The sequence below is a fragment of the Lissotriton vulgaris genome, chromosome 4_1 (assembly GCF_964263255.1).
Source record: "Lissotriton vulgaris chromosome 4_1, aLisVul1.2, whole genome shotgun sequence".
Taxonomy (NCBI): domain Eukaryota; kingdom Metazoa; phylum Chordata; class Amphibia; order Caudata; family Salamandridae; genus Lissotriton; species Lissotriton vulgaris.
Window position 1 is genome coordinate 1356730792 of NC_141691.1, and position 23604 is coordinate 1356754395.

At 51.4% G+C, this 23604-nt stretch overlaps 1 protein-coding gene across 1 annotated transcript in view; it reads left to right on the forward strand.

The window, feature by feature from the left end:
• DLGAP1 (DLG associated protein 1) overlaps window positions 1–23604 on the forward strand; it is a 621409-nt gene that overhangs the window by 433967 nt on the left and 163838 nt on the right. The window contains exon 5 of the mRNA XM_086965589.1: window positions 10031–10398. Within this exon, the coding sequence (XP_086821715.1) occupies window positions 10031–10398 (368 nt within the window). The remainder of the gene's footprint in view (window positions 1–10030; window positions 10399–23604) is intronic.

The window sequence follows — 23604 nt, forward strand, 5'->3', positions numbered from 1 at the left end:
GCTGTTTAATTGGACAACAACAAAAAATCAAATTGGATTGTAAAGAAATCGCTAAACCCTTTCATGTTATTTTTGCACACCGCAAAGTGAAAGAAACGGGGCACGAGAAATTGTTCACCTAAGTCCTTTATTGGTGGGGAGGGGGCACATTTTATGCGGTGGCTCATATGGTGGCTTTAAGTTTAGTTGTGCTTGAATGATGAAATTGCACGTCTCGGCCGGAGCAGGGGGCGGAGCAGGGAGAGCGGGCTTTGGAATGTAATTGACACGGCCGGCCGGTCGTGAAACTGAAAGCATGGCCGGCCGGCCGTGAAAGCCTTTGATGCAGCAGGGGAAATGCGAGACGGCGGGGAGGGGGCGGAGCGGGTAAACAAAGACGGACTTGCACGCGCTTTTAAGCTCAGTGCGCATGCGCATTGAGCTTAAAAGTCACGGGCACTGCAAGGAATCGCCACGATTCCTTGCAGTGTGGATAAAGAGTAGATAAGTCCCAATACTCTCGCCTTGCTCGATGCGCATGCGCATCGACAGGCGAGACCTAAAAAGGAAAAAATACAAATTTTTGCTCCATCAGTATGACGTATGCATGTGCACGTGCCATGACGTAATGGCCGTTGTGGCTTTTGGAACCAGTATGATGACAAATACGTGTGCATGTGCCAACATGCATGCAAGAACATACATCAGGTTGAGGTGGCAACTTTGGCTTGTTTTCAAAATACTGTTCCAAATTAAATTAATAAAATAAATAAAAGGTGTTCAAAAGCGCATTTAAAGAAAAGACCTGCCTGGTAGTAACTTGCAGATGGGAGTGGGGTTATTAAAGAAAAATGCTGTGCTGGGTTGGATGGAGGAAGCAGGAAGTGTGGTGGAGGTGGGAGAGCAATGTGGAGAGAGTGGGGGCAAGTATTTCAAGGAAGAAGCAGCATACACGGGAGAGGGGGAAGAGAGAGTGAGAACAAGAAAATACATGCACTCACGAGTGCAGAAAACAAATGAAAAATCAGTTTCCTGCATATTAACCCACCCAGTAAAAAAGGAAGGCAAACAAAATATGTGTGGTAGGGATATACACACAAAGGGGAAGGAAAGCCATTGAATGAGATATAAAATTGATAAGAAAACGAACTAATGATCAAAATAGAAGTTACCTACAGACTGCTGTAAGTATTGGTACTGTATAAAGGCCTTGTGACAACACACAGCGAAAGATGTCTGTGGGTGAGACCCAAAGAGCAGTGTTAGCTTGTATGTAATGATAGATAGTGCAATAGAGGTCAACAATCAATATTTGGTCAATAAAACCTATTTGGGAACAGTAGACAAAGAGATCAAAGTGGCTAAGATTACATCAGTTGTAAAAACTGACTTGCCCACATAGACAGGGTGACCACAGCTCACTAGTAGTAGCTGAAACGTCCAGGATGCATAACCCTCGCATGTGCCTACTCAGTGGGTCAACCGTCTATACTTACTTGCCGGTCGGCATCCGCATACATCCTCCCTCTCCTCCAACACTCCTAACAAATAATGTCAGCCAACAATCTCAGTTCTTGGTGATGGTCATTGTTGGCCGCAGATTTATTAATATCAATAATGATTATTAATAACAATATTAATAACATATTAATAACATACTGGTTGTACAATCTTCATTTGCGAACTTTAACCATAAATCATGCACATCACATTACAGTTTATGACACCTTCCCCTGGTACAGGTGTCTGTCTCTCGTGCACCCCTCAGTTCGTAAATGGCACTTGTGTACAACCAGTTCTTAATCAGTTTCTTGGTGTTCCGGTAGTTGGTTGGCCACACCCCCTTTTTGGGTGTCATGAAGGGGAGCTTCTTTGCCTGGAGTTAGGTCCCCAGCTCGCTACCATTTGCGCCCTGCCGTCCGGCCGGGTCTGGGCCGCGAGTGCCGTCTCCGTCTTTTCCTCCCCTCCTTTGTGCGGCCACGTCACCCTGCCGTGCGGCATTGAAAAGTGAGTGGCCCTCCTCCTACACACCGCCCACCGGTGTGTTTGGTTAGCCAACGATAGTAGGATTTCCGCCAACGCCTTCCCCACTGTCCAGCACTGCGACTCTGCTGTTCCTCAGGTGTGGGTGGGTGGGCTTCAAACGATGTCGTTGTCGCGCCGCTCACCCAGCTCCTTCGAAGACGTTGTGCTTCTGGTTGGGGAGCGGCGGTGTTTAAATCCCCTTGAGCCCCCTACGGGCTTCAGGTGAACCCCCTTTGATTGGGGGGTTCAAAGGTAGCAAGGTTGGCCATTGGTCGCCCCCCATGGGCGCCAAGGTCACAAGGTCACTTCCTGTCGGGGTGGCTGGTGCGCACCCCGTTTCCGCTGGTCCTGGCCGCTTCGGGGCGCCCAGGACCAGTTCCATCTCCCCCTGTTGGCACCGCGTGGGTTATGGCGCCGGCCCTTGAGCCTCCCCCACCCTGCGGGTGGGTGCGGCGGCCTCTGCAATAACCCTCGCATGTGCCTACTCAGTGGGTCAACCGTCTATACTTACTTGCCGGTCGGCATCCGCATACATCCTCCCTCTCCTCCAACACTCCTAACAAATAATGTCAGCCAACAATCTCAGTTCTTGGTGATGGTCATTGTTGGCCGCAGATTTATTAATATCAATAATGATTATTAATAACAATATTAATAACATATTAATAACATACTGGTTGTACAATCTTCATTTGCGAACTTTAACCATAAATAATGCACATCACATTACAGTTTATGACACCTTCCCCTGGTACAGGTGTCTGTCTCTCGTGCACCCCTCAGTTCGTAAATGGCACTTGTGTACAACCAGTTCTTAATCAGTTTCTTGGTGTTCCGGTAGTTGGTTGGCCACACCCCCTTTTTGGGTGTCATGGAGGGGAGCTTCTTTGCCTGGAGTTAGGTCCCCAGCTCGCTACCATTTGCGCCCTGCCGTCCGGCCGGGTCTGGGCCGCGAGTGCCGTCTCCGTCTTTTCCTCCCCTCCTTTGTGCGGCCACGTCACCCTGCCGTGCGGCATTGAAAAGTGAGTGGCCCTCCTCCTACACACCGCCCACCGGTGTGTTTGGTTAGCCAACGATTGTAGGATTTCCGCCACGCCGCAGGGAGGCTCACGTCTTTCTGCGGCTCCCCCCTCTGCCCCTTGGTTCGTGGCTACCTACCCTCCCCCTTCTTTTGCTCCTTTTTTTTTTTTTTTTTTTTTTTAAAGACAACCCGCGAGCGTCATTGCGCCCCACAAGTTGCCCCAGAACACCTCCATTCCCTTGTCGGACAGATGCACCCCATCTTGTCCATATAGCTCTGGGCGGCCTGGGTGGATGAGGCCGTGCCGGATTGATTCCAGGCCGTTGGTCGAGCAAAACTTGTGCATGGCGATATTTAACTTGCGCCTCGCGTTATCCACCGCTTTGTTGGAGTCGGCACCCCTCCAGTGCCTCCTGCTGATCATCTCCGACCACACCACTGTCGTGGTCCCCAGCCATGCCGCCGCTTTGGCGATGTCCTTCTGGATGGCTTGGCCCACCGCCTTGCGGCCCAACCGCGTTAGGTCGTTCCCTCCTAGATGTATGATCAGCACATCCGGCAGCCACGCTGAGTCTGCCATGAGGCCGTCCAGGGTCGGTAGCAGCTGCTCCCATCTCATGCCGGGCCGTCCGATCCAGCGGATGTATGTCGCCTTGGGTCTGCTTTCCTTGTGCCCCACTCGCCTCCACCAGGACTCCATTCTGGATACGAGCGAGTGTCCTACGACCCATACCAGTTGTGGGCGTCCTCCTGCCGAGAGAAAATGCTCCGTTAAGGTGGCTTTCTGCGCACCGGGTGTGGACGAGGAAGGGGCAAGAAACCCTGCCGTACGGCATCCCAAGGTGGCCGCTCCCCCCCGCCCCCCCACTACCCCTCTCCCCTTTCTGTTTCTCTTTTTTTTTTTTTTATGAGATGCGGGCGTATGTAAGACTTGTAGGCCCTGGACCGCCATCTGCCCACGGCCTGTATCCTGTCCTCTGGCATGCCATACTGCGATGCCGAGGTCGCCGCCCCGATCCTGAAGGAGTGCGGGGCAAATGATGTTGCCTGGAGCCCCGCCTTATTGAGGCCCTGGCGCATTACGGCCGTGAACTGGAACCTGCTCAAGTTCCTTCCGTCTTGGTGTACAAAGAGGGGGCCATCCCCCGCCGGGCGAACCGCCATGTATTGATACAGCCAGCACACTGCGCAGCGCCCCACCTCTGGAATACAATGTAGGCGAAACGTCGCCCCTTTCCCGGCCCTATCCTTTTTGGATTGCCTGAGCGTGAGCTCCACAGCTTTTACCATCGGCTTGATGTCCCTTGCCTGCAAGCAGCGCTGCGCCGGGCCTGACCTGTTGGGGGCCACTATTTCGCTTACCCGAAATGCCCCAAAGAAAGCCGTGGTGAACGCGGCCCCAAAGAGTAGCCGCTCATACCTGTCAGCAATGATGCTGGTTAGGGCGCTAAGTAACTGACCCAGCTTGTCATAATCAATGGGGCGTCTGGCGTCCTTCTTGGTCCCCTCAATTTTCCGCCAGCCTTTCATGGCTGCTTTCAGGTAGACAGTTGCCGTGGGGTCCTCGCCTGTGTGGAGCCTGGCAAAGTATGCCATGGCGGCCAGGTGCGCCTGTGCCCAAGACCTTGTTTTCTTAGCGTCGAATGCCCATTGTACGAATTTCTCCACCGCTGTGCGCACTTTCGCTTTGTCTTCCAGTGACTCTATGCCCCCGATTCTTATTACTGTGGCCGCGTATTTCCTGTATCTCCTGTGTGCCTCAGAGGTGAGCGAGTGCCCTATTAATCTGGACAAGTCAACCCCCCCAGGTCCCACAGGTATGGTGGAAAGGGGGTCATCACCTCGTCCGCACCGGGCAGCAGTTGTTTGAACCGAGTCATCTGGGACCGGGATAGCGCATCGGCGACCGTGTTCTCTGTCCCCGGCACGTGTCGAGCCTTCAGCTCCAGGTTCCCCTCGAGCTGCAATTTAACCAACTCTCGCATTAGCCTCAACATGCCCGGGCATCTTGCTGCGCCTCTGTTAATGGCCTGCACTACCCCCAAGTTATCCGACCATAAGGTAAGCTTTAGGTTCTTTATCTCTTTTTTCCATACCGTCAGAGCCACTACTATTGGGAATAGCTCGAGGAACGTGATGTTTTTTGTGAGCCCCTGCGCATGCCACCTGTCTGGCCACTGGCTGGCACACCATCTGTTCCCCAGGACCGCCCCAAATCCCAGGCTCCCGGCTGCGTCTGTGTATAGGGATAGCTGCTCCGCTGTTACCCAACCCTTTTTCCAGATCAGCACACCATTGAACTCCTGCAGGAATTCGTCCCATACCTGTAGATCCTGCCTTACACCCGTGCTCAGCCGGATGTGGTGGTGCTTGTGGGTGACGCCGGCCGTTAGTGCGGTGAGGCGCCTGGAAAAGACCCTGGCTGGCGGTATGACCCTCGCCGCAAAGTTCAGCCTGCCTACCACCCCCTGGATATCCCTGAGGGTGGCTTTGCGCCGGCCCCGAAGTTTGGCTATTTCTTCCCTGAACTCCTGCACTTTCTCCGGGGGGAGCCTGGCGGTCCCCGCCGTGGAGTCAAGCTCAATGCCCAAGAACGTCAGTCTAGTCGTTGGGCCTGTTGTCTTCTCTTTCGCTAAGGGGACTCCGAGTATTTCGGTCAGGTCCTCGAACGCCGCCAACGTACTGGCGCACGTCGAGGATCCCGCCGGTCCTGTGAACAGGAAATCGTCCAGGTAGTGCAGCTTCCCGCCCCCCCGATGCCTGTCGTGGAGGGCCCATTCCAGAAAGGTAGCGAATTGTTCAAAATAGGCACAAGATATGGCACAACCCATGGGCATGGCTTTGTCAACGTACCTGTTCCCTTCCCATTGGAAGCCCAGCAGGTGGAAGCTGGTCGGGTGTACCGGTAGTAAGCGAAAAGCAGATTCAATGTCCGCCTTGGCCATGAGGGCCCCTTTCCCTGCCGCTTTGACTAGTGCGATCGCGTCCTCTACTGACGCGTAACCCACCGAGCATGCTTCCTGGTCGATGCCATCATTTACGGACCCCCCCTCAGGGTATGACAAGTGGTGTATCAGCCTGAATTGGCCCTTTTCCTTTTTTGGGACCACTCCTAGTGGGGAGATGACTATTCCTTCGCACAACTCCTGAGGGAGGGGGCCCTCGATTCTACCCAGGCTCTTTTCCTTTTCTATCTTCGCACTCACCACCCGGGGATGCTGCTTCGCTGATTGTAAGTTATTCGCTCCCGCTAATGGCAGTGGGCCCTGAAACGGGATAATGAAGCCTTCTTCAAAACCCTCAACCAGTGTCCTGGCGTCTGTTTTGTTTGGATACCTGTTTGCTAAACTGCGCAGCTGTTGCTTATTAATGGGGGACCTAGCCAGCTGGCACTGTTGAATGTCTACTAGTGTCCCGCCCCCACTAGCCTTTGGGCTAGTGTTTCTTGTGTTTCTCTTTCTTTTCGCTCTTTGCTTCCCGCTTGGAGCCTTTGCATGTCGCTGCAGCGTGCTTCCCCCCGCAGCTTGAGCATGCATGTTGGAATTTGCACGAGGAGCCCCATGAACAGTCCCCCGCATCGTATCTCCAGCATATGGCCTTGGTCGCGGGAGGGGAGATGGACCGCCCAGAGGAATGTTTCTGGTAACTTTTGTTCTTCCCCTTGTGGGACGAACTCCGAAAGGGCTGGTCGTACTTCCCCGTCCATGCTCTCACTTCTTTGGCCGCGAGCATTTTATGAATAAAACCTGAAACGTCCTCCTCGTTCCACTCCATCTCTGGGTGCCTCTGCATTTTTAACCTGAAGCCCTTATCATACTCCAACCATGCATCCCCGGGGAATTGCCTCTGCGCAGAGTGTATGTTAGCCTCATACAGCCATAGGTCAGCAGCGCAATGTGGGAACCTCTCTACTATGATACACGCCATGATCCTGAAAGCGTCTAGCCAATTCTCAAAGTTCCGCTCCTTTCTAGCCCCTCGCCTCTCCCTTTTTTCATCCTCTCTCCTGTCGCATGTGGTCAGGTCGAGGCCCTCTAGCTGTATTTCTAGGAGCGAGAATATATCGATGAACTCCTTGCGCCATATCCTCTCTTTTACCGCGAGGGGAATAAGGCACGCGAGCCCCGTGGCCTTCGTCGTCAAGGAGGCAGGGCCGGGGGATGGTCTGGCGTACAGGTCACTGCCTAGCCCCCCCGACCCCGGGCTCCCGGACCCAGTATTGTATCCCCACCCGGATAATGGGGAAACCTGATCCCCCTGCGGAGATAGGCCCACCTGCTCCTGTACCCTTGACTGCCGGGCCCACCCCGGGTCCATCATATGCCACGTTAGGCCCCCTGTCTCGTCAGAGCGTTGTTCCCTGGGCCCCGCCGCCCCCTGCCCTGAGCTGTTCAGCAACGTCGGAGCGAGCAATTTCAAGCATTCTCTTACAATGGTACTAATATGCACACCATTAACAGCTCCGCCGTTCGTCTCACCCTTCTTGTTGTCGTCTGACCTCAGCGGCGGGAGCTTCTGGCGCACTTTCTTTGGGGGATTCCTCTTGGACGTCTTCTTCCTTGGCGTGGTCTTAGGCTTCTTGGGTGCTGACGGGCCTGCTTCCTCCTCCGCCTGGCCGTCCGGCCTATTCTCCTTCCCTTTGGACAAATGGGGCTGGAGCCATTCGTCGCCGTGTACTGCCGATATCTCGCGGATTTTCTTCAGCACTTCCGCCATGTCTCCAGGCTGATCTTCCGCCATGTTGTCCCCAAGGCCTAGGTCTGTTTTTTGCGGGCTGGTCTGCGCCGCTGGGTCGGAAGGAATTCCGGACCCGCCTTTGAACTTCCTTACCCGTGTGTGCTGTCCGTCCGATGAAAGCGGCTCGCTGCGCGCTCCAAACCGGACAGTTGCTTACCGAGCTGGAGCCTGGCCAGGCCGCCGAGCTCGTCGTCTTCCTCCGTCGCTTCGGGTTCCCGGGGAGCTGGGTGGAGAACTTGACCGGCGCGCCGCTCTGTGTGGTCGTTCTTCTGCTTCGGCCGTCCTTCGCCGCCTCCTGCCGCAGTCGGTCTTCTTCAAACGATGTCGTTGTCGCGCCGCTCTCCCAGCTCCTTCGAAGACGTTGTGCTTCTGGTTGGGGAGCGGCGGTGTTTAAATCCCCTTGAGCCCCCTACGGGCTTCAGGTGAACCCCCTTTGATTGGGGGGTTCAAAGGTAGCAAGGTTGGCCATTGGTCGCCCCCCATGGGCGCCAAGGTCACAAGGTCACTTCCTGTCGGGGTGGCTGGTGCGCACCCCGTTTCCGCTGGTCCTGGCCGCTTCGGGGCGCCCAGGACCAGTTCCATCTCCCCCTGTTGGCACCGCGTGGGTTATGGCGCCGGCCCTTGAGCCTCCCCCACCCTGCGGGTGGGTGCGGCGGCCTCTGCAAAACTGTCTGATGTACTCTAAACTTGCAGCTAGAATACATAGGGATTTGCTAAATTTCCCAAGAGTCTGATGTACACGTAATTAATTAGATAATGGTACAACTGGGAGGACGCAGTAGATAAATAACCGAACTGTAGAAGGTGCATACACTTACAGAGGCTAAAATCATCCACGAGCCAGAAGAATGGATTGGTGACTTGGAAGCACTGCTCGAAGACAGGCAATAATGCAGGCCTTGCAGATGGTGCACAAAATAAATTCGGAGATTAGGACAATGTGTCCCTAATGCTCCACCAAAAGGTCTTTCATTCAAGCACATGTGATGGTCATGCTAATACCTGATTTTTGGATATTGGGGACATCAGGGTGCAAATTATACTCAACACCCTACTTGTATATGCTGTACCTTATACTAAAAAAGAGAGCAAAACATAAAACCATGTTAAGATTGTTAGGTATATCACTAGCAAAAAGGCACACGGCGCTGTGAGACAAAAGCACAAGGGTCTTACACCACGCTTGTGGACATTGGAAATGAAAATATGAACAGTGGCAGAAAGTGGGTTGAGGAAATGTAGATGTGAAACATGAGATATTGATACTGGTCTAAATATCTGGGGTGGATCATTGAATGTCTTTGGATTTTCTTAGGTTTTCTTACCACAGTTTTGCATAAGTCCTTCAGGGCGGTGTTTAATTTGAGCCTGTAGTTGCAGGTGGTGCCTGTCGGCACTTATTTTTGGAGACAGGCACTTAATTTTCCTCATCTTAGTTTGACCCATTACAAAAGAGAAAACCTGCAAAAGGGGGAAAAGAGAAAGATTTGAAGCAATGACAAAGGGAGAAAACAGGCATGAAAAAGAACCTGCAAAAGTGGGCTAAAGGTGGAGAGAGTGTCTGGCGGTGGTTGAAAGAGGCATGAGGTGGGATAAAGAATTGGCAGGTTTAGTATTTGGCACGTCCGACATTCGTTAGTGCCAGCCGCGGGGATCTAAGAAAAACATTGGGCCTGGCACTTAATCTTTTACAAACTAAGCCCTGCTTCCTGACATCGCAATGTTGCTTACTAACATGTAAGTGAACCTCCTAGTTCATATACAATTATTAGTGCATATAAGAGCTATTTGTTGCACCATACATTAGAGAATTCCTGTCAATTCGAATAATAATTAAGTGCATGCTCCATATACTTTAAGCAAGCTAGTTGACTGCACCTAGTAGCATGTAGTTGCATTGTATGTACAATTGAAACACAGTAACATGTTTTGGAAAAAAAGAGTAATTGTTAAAAATAAGCCAGTGTTGCTTTAAGGGACGTAGCAATGCATAGTGCAGCAGCTGCAGTGGGATTGGGGCTCAAGGGTGCAAGGGTCCAGTGCACTTGAGCTTAGGGTAGTTTTTACTACCCAAGCTTGGGTTTGGTAGCTAATTTTTCTTGTTTGAAGTAGAGCTCATGACACCCTTGCTACTCCACTGGTCGATTTAGCAGAGTCTTACTCTTGTTCTTGCCTATGTTTTGAGATTGTACCTTCTTTACCTATTCTAATGTTCTCTACTGAAGTCACAACTGAACGCACTTAAATCTCTCTTATTTCTCTATGCAGTGTCATCTTGTATAACGACGTATAAGAAGACACCACCTCCGGTGCCGCCTAGAACCACGACCAAGCCATTCATTTCCATCACAGCCCAGAGCAGCACAGAGTCTGCACAGGATGCCTACATGGACGGGCACGGGCAGCGGGGCGACATCAACAGCCAGTCTGGACTCAGTAACTCCACGGAGAGCTTAGACAGTATGAAGGCCCTCACCGCCGCCATTGAGGCTGCAAACGCACAGATCCATGGACCCGCCAGCCAGCACATGGGCAGCAATACTTCCACAGTCAACTCCACCAGCACCATAGCCAGTGTTCTGTCAGAGGAGAGGAAAAAGAACCAATTCAGGAAAAACCTATCAATCGGAATACAGGTACGACAGACGGTGAGCAAACGCGGAACACCTGTTTTTTGTCATGTGCTGAATTGTTTAAACAACTACTTGTTCCTCTGCTCAGAACCAATAAGAGTTAAGACACATGCATCGCTTCCCTAATGCATGGTAATACAGCAGCCTTGAAGTACCACCTATTGGCCATTCCAGATAAATGAGAAATTAACATAAAGAGGCAATTTGCATGAGTAAGGAGTAAGATGTTAAATTCTGATTTGTAATGAGCATAATTTGATTTCACAGGGCTGGGCTAAGAATTTGCAGAGGGGGTGTTGCACAGTCCACAGATGCTTTTTAAATGGATGACTTATTTCCAGTGAAAACTTACAAAGTGTAATTTTGTTTTGGCCCACATGAGCAACATGGATTTACAGAAGCTGAAAAGGAACCAAGGAGACATATGACACAGCCCATCTTGTTTTTGGTTTAGTCTAATCTTGATCCTTACATTATGTTGAGTATTAAGGCGATTCACAAAACCATTTTCTTTAAAAGGTTCAAAATCTTCTCTTGTGGGTTTCCTTATATGGCTTGAGTAGTTCTCAACTTTTCTAGTATTCATAAGATTCCCATTGAGTTCTCCTGAAAATATATGCGTTAGGACTGCTCCGCTGTAATTGGTCGGGCAGTCTGTCCACTAACTTTATCTATAGTATTTTTGCTTTTAATTTCGTTTCTCTAAATGGAAAATACTTTTCAAGGGGAAAATTCCCAATAGTCTCAGAATACTTTTGAGTGTCCAATTCCTGACCTGAAATCAGAGCTGCTCTAACTTTCTTGAGTGAGTAATTTCCAACTTTCTTGAGTGAATAATTTTCAAGTGTTTCCAGGGTGGGAATGGAGAAGAGATATGTTTGTAAATACTCATCAACCTACGATCTTTTGGGTGGTTCATTCATTTTGAAGAACCACCCATGACATACTTATTTATGTTGGCATAAAAGCCAATATTCTGGCAGATTTATCACCAGGTACGTGAACCGTACAATCCTAAAATGTCACCTTTTCTGATTCTGTGAATTACCATGTGCAATTTAAACTTGCAAAAGCCTTTCTGTACTGTGCATAGATGCACAAAATCCTTAATAAATCAATGTGTTGCTGCTCACTGTGAATGACGTACAAACTACCTAGCGACATGTGTCATCAAAGGGATTGAGGTGTATTAACACTGAATATTCATAGGCTCTGCAAAATAAAAACATTAAAATGTTTTGAGTAGGAATGTAAAAAATAAATAAAACAAATACATTAAAGAAAGTATATTAATTTTCTGGAACATGGCGAAAGGAAAGGCTAGATGGCAAATTGTGACATCACCTTAGTTACTTCCTGTCACAGGCACAAACCCTGCCTCAAGCCTAAAAGTTAATACAAATGGCACATCAGTTTGTGCATAATTTACTAACTAAAAAAATTGACATCCAACCCAAAAAGTATGAGCTTTTACCATAGCACAGAGCACAAATCTCTTCTACAGGATGTATTCAAGCAGGGATCTTAAAGACAGAATTTATTTTAGTAAAGGGTCAGTTTCCTAACCTGCCTATGACTTTCCAAATATGAACATACTAAACTAAGTTTACTGATTGCTTCTATCAATATTGCGACTTTTCCCCTCACTATATAGTCTACAGCATATGCACAAAAGTATTTTCTTCCTATCCTTAATGAATTTAATTCATAGTCATACACAGTTATTGCCACAAGCATAAGTATAATCAGGTAGTCAGTTTCAACTGGCGACCAAGAAAGCGACACAAGTCAGAATTTCAGAAATGAGCAACGAAACATGATCTAATATGACAACCATAGGAGGGATTTGGCAGTGACTGCTGAAAGATCAGGGTAAGTAATTGCGAATAAAGTTTAAAGAAGCTTAGTGAGTAATGCGTTATAACGACTTGGGAATCTGTCTTGGACTCCACATGCAGATAAAGCAGCAGAGAGATTGACTAAGTGAAGGGACGAGTCCTAAAATGTAACACATTTCTGTAAACAGTTGGTTAGAGCCTAACTAGAGTGATGTTGAAGGAACAAAGTAAAAGTGGTGTTCTAGTTTCCTATTCCATTCAATTTTTGTTAAGTGATCAGTGTCAAGTTTTCGCTACTTTTGAGTGTCTGACACTCAAAGTGAGGCAGATCTCCAAGCAGATCATCCGGAATTTTTTTTTCTAACCTGTCCTTTTGTCCAGGAGATACATATTTGTGGAAAAGTTCCACATCTTCAGGGCATTTTGAAAGTGTAGGAAGGGGGAGGCTCTAGTTGGCGCAGTGCAACACTAGCGACAAGCAGGGACTCTCTCTTCCTCGTCAGGGCTGAGGGTTACCTTCCAGACAACCTCTGCTTACCCTCTAGGTAGTGTGGCTTAAGCAGTCGTAGGCTAATCTTTGGGGCACATAGGGTTAAACACTTGCAACAGTACACCTTTACAACCAACCCACCACACAACGAGACCAGACTGTATTCTTGTAAAAATATATATCTTTATATAGATTTTAAGCAGGCTTGTGAATACAGTCAATAACTTTATGAAGACGGTTGCAAGTTACGTAATTTGGGTTACCACAGTTCTTATGGAAGTTCTCTTGAGGCCCGTAGGCCGGTGTTATTCAAAGTTCTTGTGGAGCCGGTGGCTTCCAAGGGATCTGTCCCACGTCGCGTTGCCTTCCCGGGGTCGCTGATCGTTGCGGCTCTTCGGCCGAGCAGGTCACTGGTCGTCCGGGGCAGCGGTGTTCTGTGGCGGCAGGGTCCTTTCCTCGTCGTCCGCTCCGACCCTGGAGGCGGCGGCTGTGCGGTTGTGACAAGCGGCAGTACGGTCCCCAAGTGCAGGACGTACCCAGCCAAATGTCGGTGCAGCTGTGGGCTCACAGCTGGGCTGTCGGGCAGGCTTACCGACCTTGCGGATTCTCGTAGGGCCACTGTCCGTCCTTGCAGGTGAGTGACTGCTCGCTATGCAGTCCCCTCGATAGCTCGGACCGGACGGGTCCTCCTTTGCTTTGCTCTCGGGCTCCCGGTGCAGTTGCGGTCACGGTGTTCGGGCCAGCGGCGGCTGGTCCTCACTTTGCTTCTGCTGTTGCTTTGGGCCCCGGTCACGGTGGTCGGGAGGATGTTGATGCCTTAGAGGAGATTCCTCCGTCAGTGCTGCGGCGATGGTCAGCCCCCGCAGTCGCTTTCCAAGGGGGTAGCGTCCACTGGTCCTGGGACGCTGGTCAGGGGGCAAGTTCAGTTGCAAGCCCTTGGAGATCTCTTTGCAGAGTTTGGCACAAGTAGCACAATAGTCTTTTTCGTAGTCTTATTGTCTTCCTCTCCTTCAGCAGCAAGGCACCAGACACAGGCAAGAGTCAGCACCCTTCCTTGTCACTCACGGTCCTTCTCGTAGGGCAGAGTCTTTCTGTGGCCCAAACCGGATCTAATTTTCAAGGAGCAGTGCTCCGTCTTTTATAGGCCAATTCTTTTGTTCTCGCAGGCCAGGGGGGCCTTTGCATAGCCACTCTCAGTTCTGGAGTACCCCCGCGGGTGTACTCCGGCTTCTGCTTTCAGTGTGAGGGGCAGGCGCATCAGACGCCCCACAGGGGGTGGAGCCAGCATTGTCCGGACAGGAGTGGCCAGAGTACCTTGTTGATGGGAGCTTCGCCCGTCCTGGGCCAGGTGCCGGCAGAGTCATCCGCCGCTCCCCAGGAGGGTGGAGCCAGCATTGTGGAGGTCGAGCACAGTGACAGTTCGAGTCAAGAGGCACTCCTACCTCCCACTAAGGTGTAATCTGCGCATTCACCACCTGTCATCCCTCCAGCCCTGTCACTCACACATCCCAGACAGTCAGATACACACCAGCAGAGGCGGCTGAAATGGTTAAGCAAGCAAATGCTAACTTTCTAAAAGTAGCATTTGCAAACCCAGGGTACTGAAATAAACTTGACTACAAGAAATATCTCCTTATCCTGAGTTCAGGCATACTAAACATGACTCACTACCATGCTCCTTGAGCCTGCGGGGATTATAGGGTGTCATAACCCTCGCAGCCCAGTCTGGCCTAATGGAGCAGGTAGCCTTCAGAAGTGAAATACGGTCTTCGTTGTACGTCACTACTAGGACATGCCACGCACATCAGGGCTTGTCCTACCTTGCACCTACAACGCACCCTGCCCGCAGGCCTACCATAGGGGTGACTAATATGTAGTCAAGGGAAGGGTCGGTGCTGGCAAGTGGGGACACTTGCCCAGCTAGCGTGATAGTACGAGACCACACGCGGGTTCTGCGGTCGCAGTTCCCAGACACATATTTACGGCTGCTTCGGTGGGTGGCGCAACCAGCGCTGCAGGCCCACCAGCAGTATTGGCATCTACAAGCCCCGGCACTCTCTCGTGCGCTTTACTAGGGACTAACAGTAAATCCAATGCACCAATCATGGATACCAATCGTATGTACAATTTATAGTAGGGAGCACTTGCACTGCGGCATGGATCAGCCGTGGCGCAGTGCCCTGAGTATCGGAAAACCAGCAAAACATCGGAGGCACATCAGCAAAAAGTGGAAGGGAGACTCACGCCAAGGTGCCAGGTCTAACATGTGTCCCCTCCAGCTGAAATGTGGGGGGAACTACCCTTCCCCAGGGAGTTCCACATCACTAAGGCGGAAAAATCTGGACAGACCGTCAGCGTTGGCGTGATCGGTGCCAGGGCGGTGTTCCACCGTAAAGTCCATACTCTGTAGAGAAATGGACCACCTCAACAGTTTCGGGTTCTCACCCCTCATTTGCATCAACCATCTGAGGGGCCTGTGGTCCGTCTGAACTCGGAAGTGAGACCCAAACAAGTAGGGTCTTAGCTTCTTCAGCGCCCAGACCACAGCAAATGCTTCACGCTCTATTGCACTCCACCTACTTTCCCGTGGAAGTAACCTCCGACTTATGAAGGCTACGGGTTGGTCAAAGCCCTCCTCAGTCATCTGTGAAAGAACAGCCCCTACACCATGCTCTGAAGCGTCTGTTTGCACAATGAACTCCTTGGAGAAATCTGGGGCCAGGAGCACGGGCGCCGTGCACATGGCAGTCTTCAGGGTGTCGAAAGCTTTCTGACAGGTGTCAGTCCAAATCACATTCCTGGGCTGCTTTTTCGAAGTCAGCTCTGTCAAGGGGGTCACGATCGTGCCATAGCCCTTGACAAACCTCCTGTAATACCCAGTGAGCCCCAGGAAGGCTCTCACTGCAGTCTGGGTCTTGGGGGGTTCCCAAGCCAGGATGGTTTCGATTTTGGGCTGCAAGGGGGCTACCTTGCCACTCCCAACTTGGTGTCCCAAGTACACCACGGAACCCTGCCCAATCTGGCACTTGCTTGCCTTGATTGTGAGGCCTGCTCTGCGCAGGGCCATCAACACTTCCCAGAGGTGTCGCAGGTGTTCGGGCCAGGTGCCGCTGAACACCGCGATGTCATCCAGGTAGGCGGCACTGAACTCGTCCAGCCCAGCCAACACCTGGTTGACCAATCTCTGAAAGGTGGCAGGGGCATTCTTCATTCCAAATGGCATAACCCGGAACTGGAAATGCCCATCTGGTGTAGAGAATGCCGACCTCTCCTTTGCCCCATCGGTCAAGGCGATCTGCCAGTACCCAGACGTTAAATCAAACGTGCTGAGAAACCGGGCAGCCCCTAGCCGATCAATGAGCTCGTCAGCTCTGGGGATGGGGTGCGCGTCAGTCTTCGTGACTGAATTGAGTCCTCTGTAGTCCACACAGAACCGGAGTTCGGGTGTGGCTCCCGGCGCAGCAGCCTTCGGTACCAAGACCACGGGGCTGGACCAAGGACTGCTGGAAGACTCAACCACCCCGAGGGCAAGCATCTTGGAGACCTCCTCCTTGATGCAGGCCCGTACCCTGTCAGTTACCCTGTAAGCCTTATGCTTCACCGGTAAGCTGTCTCCAGTGTCCACATCATGGACGCACCAATCTGTGACACTCGGAACCAGGGAGAACAGGTCTGGAAACTGTCCCAGCAACTGGCGGCAGTCCTCCTGTTGTTCGGCGGTCAGGGAGGGTGAGAGGTTAACTCCATCCACTGACCCATCCTTCTCACAGGCCACCAAGAGGTCAGGAAGAGGCTCCGACTCCTCCTCCATCCCGTCATCGGTTGCCAACAACATGCCCACTTCGGACCTTCGCAAGTGGGGCTTGAGGCGGTTGACATGTAGGACCCGTAAAGGGTTCCTAGGCGTCTTCATGTCCACCAAGTATGTCACGGGGCTCTTGCGCTCCACAACCTCAAATGGTCCTGTCCACTTATCTTGAAGGACACAGGGCTCCACTGGGGCCAAGACATACACCTCCTGTCCAGGCTGAAGCTCGACCAGAGTGGCATTCTGATCGTACCACCGCTTCATTTCTTCCTGGCTCGCTTCCAGATTTGCCTCGGCAAGTTGTCTGAAGCGTCTGGTCTGGTTTCTGAAGGCCAGCATGTAGCTATATACATTCTGGGGAGGTTTCCTGGGAGATTGCTCCCAGCCTTCCTTTACCAAACTCAGTGGTCCTCTCACGGGGTGACCGTACAGCAGTTCAAAGGGGCTGAACCCTAGGGACTTCTGTGGTACCTCGCGATATGCAAACAGCAGGCATGGCAAGAGGACGTCCCACTTACGCCTCATCGGACCTTCCAGGCCCATTATCATGCCTTTGAGGGTTCGGTTGAATCTTTCAACCAACCCGTTACCTTGGGGATGGTAGGGTGTGGTGAACTTGTACGTTACGCCACACTCCTGCCAAAGGGACTTCATATATTTCGATATGAAATTGGTCCCCCTGTCGCTCACCACCTCTAGAGGGAATCCTACTCGTGAGAAAATTCCCATCAGTGCACGCCCCACCACGGGAGCCGTCACTGTCCTCAGAGGGATGGCTTCAGGGTACCGGGTGGCATGGTCCACCAAGACCAGGATGAACCTGTTGCCCATGGCTGTCTTGGGGTCCAGAGGCCCAACGATGTCAATACCCACTCGCTGGAATGGCGTACCGACCACAGGGAAGGGTTGGAGGGGAGCCTTGTTCTTCCCTCCCGTCTTCCCACTTGCCTGGCAAGTCGGACAGGTTCTGCAATAAGCGTCTGAGCTTTTATGCATTTGGGGCCAGTAGAAGTGGGTGACAAGCCTGTCATAGGTCTTGTCCATCCCTAGATGTCCTGCTAAAGGCACATCGTGAGCCAGACCCAGTAGGAAGGCTCTGAACTTCTGGGGTACCACCAGCACACGGGCTGACCCAGGTTCAGCAGCCTTAGGCTCCGAATACAGGAGGTCGTTCTCCCAGTACACGTAATGTGTTTTGGCCTGAACACCATTGGCCTGGTCTGCAGCCTGTGGCCGCATACCCACGAGAGAAGGGCATTCTTTCTGCTCCTTGCAGAATTCCTCCCTGGAGGGTCCTCCTTCTTGCTGCCAATGGGTCAGCTCAGGCAGGTCCCCCAGTTCGGCGATCTGTTCCCCTGTAGGCTCCAGGGCATCCCCCTCAAGGTCTGCTTCCTCCTGGACCGTAGGAACTTCAGGGGCCGGTTTCCCGCGCCCCCTGCGCCTTCTCCCTAAAGCCGGTTCCTGGGCCTCTCCATCAGGCCCCAGGACCTCTCAATCACCCTTACTGGCTGCCATCGACCGGGTGGTCACGCACGCCCAGTCAGGCAGGCCCACCATCCGCAGGTGAGTCGCTTTCTCCACCTTTTCCCAAGGGGAGTGCTCCAAGTCGTTCCCTAGCAAACAGTCAACAGGCATGGTTTTTCTCACACAGACCTGCAGAGTACCAGAGACCCCCCCCCCACTCGAAGGGAACTTGAGCCATCGGACACTGGCTCTCAGAATTATCACCATTGATAACCCTACAGTAGGCATGGGGTACAACCTGCTCTTGAGACACCAGGTGCTGCCTCACTGCAGTCACACTGGCTCCTGTGTCTCTAAGAGCCTCAGCTTCCTTGCCATTGATGATCACCACCTGCCCATATTTCTTAGTGTTAGAGGGCAGGTAGTTCGTCGGGATCATCTCACTGTCTCCTAGCGAGACCAGGGTCATGTGAACGGGATCTCCACCCCCCGGGACCATCATTTCTTCTCCCAGGTGAACGCTAGTCACTTGTCGGGGCGGAGCACCAGTGGGTGCAGGTTTTCCAAATAGGCGACACTTGGGGTCACTGGATATGTGCCCAGGCTCGCCACATTTGAAACAATTGAAGGGCCCCTTTGGAACAGGTTTACCTGTCGGGGCCCCATTCTGCTTCGGGGGTGGGGGAGGCTGAGAACCCTGCTGCGGATTCCCTTGGGAACTACTTTGGGGGCCTTTTTGGAACCCTTTCTGTTTTCCCCCTTTGTCCCCCCCACTCTTCTGCTGGGGACCCTGCCCACTCTTGGCGGAATCTCCCACGGGACCCTTGTGGACCCTGGTGCTGAGCCAGCGGTCCGCCTCCTCAGCAAGCTTCCTCGGGTTGGACAGCTTGCTATCGATCAGGTGTTGGCGTAACTCAGGAAAACAGTGATCAGCCAAGTGCTCCCATGCAATTAAATCAAAGAGACCTTGAAAATCATTAACTTTGTTACCTTTCACCCAACCATCCAGTGCTCTGCAAAAGTAAGTCACATACTCCACATACGTATTCCCAGGCCGCTTAGTACATCCCCTAAACTTCTGTCTATACATTTCAGGGGTAAGCCCGTACCTGTTTAATAAAGCTTCTTTCATGTGGGCATAGGATCTCTGATTCTCAACGGGCAAATCTAGCAAGGTATCTCTCCCTTCGCTAAGGAACCTTCCCCACAACCCCGCTCCCCAATCCTTGTCAGGGACCCGGTGGGAGGACATGGCTACCTCGTATGCCCTAAACCACTGTCCTATGTCATCCCCCTTAAAGAACTCCTTAACTACGTCCTTCGGGATGTGCACTCTTGACTCTACCTGCACTGGCGATGTGCTGCCACCAGAGGGAGGCCGATCCAAGTCTCTCTCCTTGAGACTTATCTCCCTCATCTTGATTTCATAATCCATCTGGTGCTTTCTCTCTTCCAGCGCCATTCTTTTGGTTTCCAGCTCCAGCTGGATTTTCAATTCTGCCAACTTTCTTTCGTGATTCCGGGTTTCCTTCCTGTCCGCCAGCTCCTCTGGCGACAGGCCTTTACCAAAGCTGTGCTCGCTGTCTTGCCTTTCGAGATCGATCAGATCCCCAGGTGCATTCTGCTCCGGCGTTGCATTCTGCTCGGCGAGGACGTCTTGCTCCTCCGGGGTCTTTCTGGACTCCACCCAGGCTTTCAGGGCCTTGTAGAGCTCCGGCTTGTTTTTGCAGCCAGCGTGCGGAACTTTGAGTTTCCTACAGAAAAACTTCAGTTCAACTCTGGTGTACTTATCCAGCTTTGCGGCGTCCCACTCCACCTCCAACACCTCAGAGGTCGTGGACTCCGCTCCATCCAGGTTCTTTGTGCCCGGCATGGTTTCGGCACGCGGAATCTTCTTTCAAAAAGCAAAGTCTGTGGTTTAGTAACTGTACCGTAATCCTTGTGTAGTGGTCAGAAGCTCAGGTATAACTATTGCAAGTGTAAATTCGAAATCCTCACCGCTGCGTCCAATGTAGGAAGGGGGAGGCTCTAGTTGGCGCAGTGCAACACTAGCGACAAGCAGGGACTCTCTCTTCCTCGTCAGGGCTGAGGGTTACCTTCCAGACAACCTCTGCTTACCCTCTAGGTAGTGTGGCTTAAGCAGTCGTAGGCTAATCTTTGGGGCACATAGGGTTAAACACTTGCAACAGTACACCTTTACAACCAACCCACCACACAACGAGACCAGACTGTATTCCTGTAAAAATATATATCTTTATATAGATTTTAAGCAGGCTTGTGAATACAGTCAATAACTTTATGAAGACGGTTGCAAGTTACGTAATTTGGGTTACCACAGTTCTTATGGAAGTTCTCTTGAGGCCCGTAGGCCGGTGTTATTCAAAGTTCTTGTGGAGCCGGTGGCTTCCAAGGGATCTGTCCCACGTCGCGTTGCCTTCCCGGGGTCGCTGATCGTTGCGGCTCTTCGGCCGAGCAGGTCACTGGTCGTCCGGGGCAGCGGTGTTCTGTGGCGGCAGGGTCCTTTCCTCGTCGTCCGCTCCGACCCTGGAGGCGGCGGCTATGCGGTTGTGACAAGCGGCAGTACGGTCCCCAAGTGCAGGACGTACCCAGCCAAATGTCGGTGCAGCTGTGGGCTCACAGCTGGGCTGTCGGGCAGGCTTACCGACCTTGCGGATTCTCGTAGGGCCACTGTCCGTCCTTGCAGGTGAGTGACTGCTCGCTATGCAGTCCCCTCGATAGCTCGGACCGGACGGGTCCTCCTTTGCTTTGCTCTCGGGCTCCCGGTGCAGTTGCGGTCACGGTGTTCGGGCCAGCGGCGGCTGGTCCTCACTTTGCTTCTGCTGTTGCTTTGGGCCCCGGTCACGGTGGTCGGGAGGATGTTGATGCCTTAGAGGAGATTCCTCCGTCAGTGCTGCGGCGATGGTCAGCCCCCGCAGTCGCTTTCCAAGGGGGTAGCGTCCACTGGTCCTGGGACGCTGGTCAGGGGGCAAGTTCAGTTGCAAGCCCTTGGAGATCTCTTTGCAGAGTTTGGCACAAGTAGCACAATAGTCTTTTTCGTAGTCTTATTGTCTTCCTCTCCTTCAGCAGCAAGGCACCAGACACAGGCAAGAGTCAGCACCCTTCCTTGTCTCTCACAGTCCTTCTCGTAGGGCAGAGTCTTTCTGTGGCCCAAACCGGATCTAATTTTCAAGGAGCAGGGCTCCGTCTTTTATAGGCCAATTCTTTTGTTCTCGCAGGCCAGGGGGGCCTTTGCATAGCCACTCTCAGTTCTGGAGTACCCCCGCGGGTGTACTCCGGCTTCTGCTTTCAGTGTGAGGGGCAGGCGCATCAGACGCCCCACAGGGGGTGGAGCCAGCATTGTCCGGACAGGAGTGGCCAGAGTACCTTGTTGATGGGAGCTTCGCCCGTCCTGGGCCAGGTGCCGGCAGAGTCATCCGCCGCTCCCCAGGAGGGTGGAGCCAGCATTGTGGAGGTCGAGCACAGTGACAGTTCGAGTCAAGAGGCACTCCTACCTCCCACTAAGGTGTAATCTGCGCACTCACCACCTGTCATCCCTCCAGCCCTGTCACTCACACATCCCAGACAGTCAGATACACACCAGCAGAGGCGGCTGAAATGGTTAAGCAAGCAAATGCTAACTTTCTAAAAGTAGCATTTGCAAACCCAGGGTACTGAAATAAACTTGACTACAAGAAATATCTCCTTATCCTGAGTTCAGGCATACTAAACATGACTCACTACCATGCTCCTTGAGCCTGCGGGGATTATAGGGTGTCATAACCCTCGCAGCCCAGTCTGGCCTAATGGAGCAGGTAGCCTTCAGTAGTGAAATACGGTCTTCGTTGTACGTCACTACTAGGACATGCCACGCACATCAGGGCTTGTCCTACCTTGCACCTACAACGCACCCTGCCCGCAGGCCTACCATAGGGGTGACTAATATGTAGTCAAGGGAAGGGTCGGTGCTGGCAAGTGGGGACACTTGCCCAGCTAGCGTGATAGTACGAGACCACACGCGGGTTCTGCGGTCGCAGTTCCCAGACACATCTTTACGGCTGCTTCGGTGGGTGGCGCAACCAGCGCTGCAGGCCCACCAGCAGTATTGGCATCTACAAGCCCCGGCACTCTCTCGTGCGCTTTACTAGGGACTAACAGTAAATCCAATGCACCAATCATGGATACCAATCGTATGTACAATTTATAGTAGGGAGCACTTGCACTGCGGCACGGATCAGCCGTGGCGCAGTGCCCTGAGTATCGGAAAACCAGCAAAACATCGGAGGCACATCAGCAAAAAGTGGAAGGGAGACTCACGCCAAGGTGCCAGGTCTAACAGAAAGGATATTGGTTGTCACCACCACATTGGCCTCGCCCTTTCAAGCACGCTTCTTTGCAAATCTGCCCACTAATCGCAGGGTGAATACAAAAAGGGAAATGTAATACTAAGTTTTCCAATTTAGCTATCCCCTTCAAAACCTACAAACATATTCATACATTCATTTTTTTGTACACATATGTTTTATTGTTTTTCAAATAGGTCTAGCATATGCATTAAAAATTCAGCTTTAGCAATGACAGTATGATTTGCATATTGTGCAAACTGTTTTGCAACATCATAGGGTTTGATAATACAGTGCTGATACGTATACATTAATTGCTGTCGGTGAACATTGGCAGATGCTACGTTTGCATCTTGTTTTCGTAATAGAGCGTAACAGTTTTACAACGAGGCAACAGCCTACAACGTATACTTTGTGCATGGCTACTGATAAGACTGCAAACATATTCATATTACTAATTGGTCGAAAATTTCACACTAAACCTCTTTAAATGGGCTCTAAAGAACCGGGTCAGGTGATGGTAACAAGGAACTACTAAGAAGGTTGTCCAAGGGTTTTTAGTACAGGTATCCGGACGGTAGCACGCAAGAGTGCTATGTGCTCATAGTAGAGAGATACAAAGTGAGGATAACAACAATTCAGTTTCTTGGCTCTTTTCGGTGAAGATATGGCTAAATCCACCTGCCATATGCTCATTTATGATGTTGTTTCCCTTTTGACCATAGCTAAAATTTGGGTTTTAGCAGTTATCGGGTGCAGTTGACCTCTTTTGGAGTTGCTCTGTGGTTTATTTTACCTGTGATTTTTCCCTTTAAAGATAATGCGGCTGCAAATTAAAGCATCAAGATGACGTAGAGCTATGGCAAAGCCAGTAGCAAAGCAATTCTACCTTTAGTAAATGCACTAACAATGGAGTCTGGGCGTAAGTCATCACTTGACTTTAACCAGCTGAAAAGTTAATGAATTACCTCTGGCCACCATCACTAGAGAGGGAAAGTCATTCATCAAATGAAAATTGATTTAAGACAATTGAAGCAGCAAGACACCACCACCCTCCTAATTTTCTGTGCACACTTGTAGTTATTTAATACCCACTTTGGCTCTTGCTCTTCACATTCCACTGTATCTGATGGCCATTATTACGAATATATGAGTCTATTACTATCCCAAAAAATGTTAGCATACTTTTGCCTTTTTACCTGAAGCGCAACTTCCTGTTGGTCTGCCATGCCTCACTATCATCCTTTGCTGCCACCTTCAATCATTAGG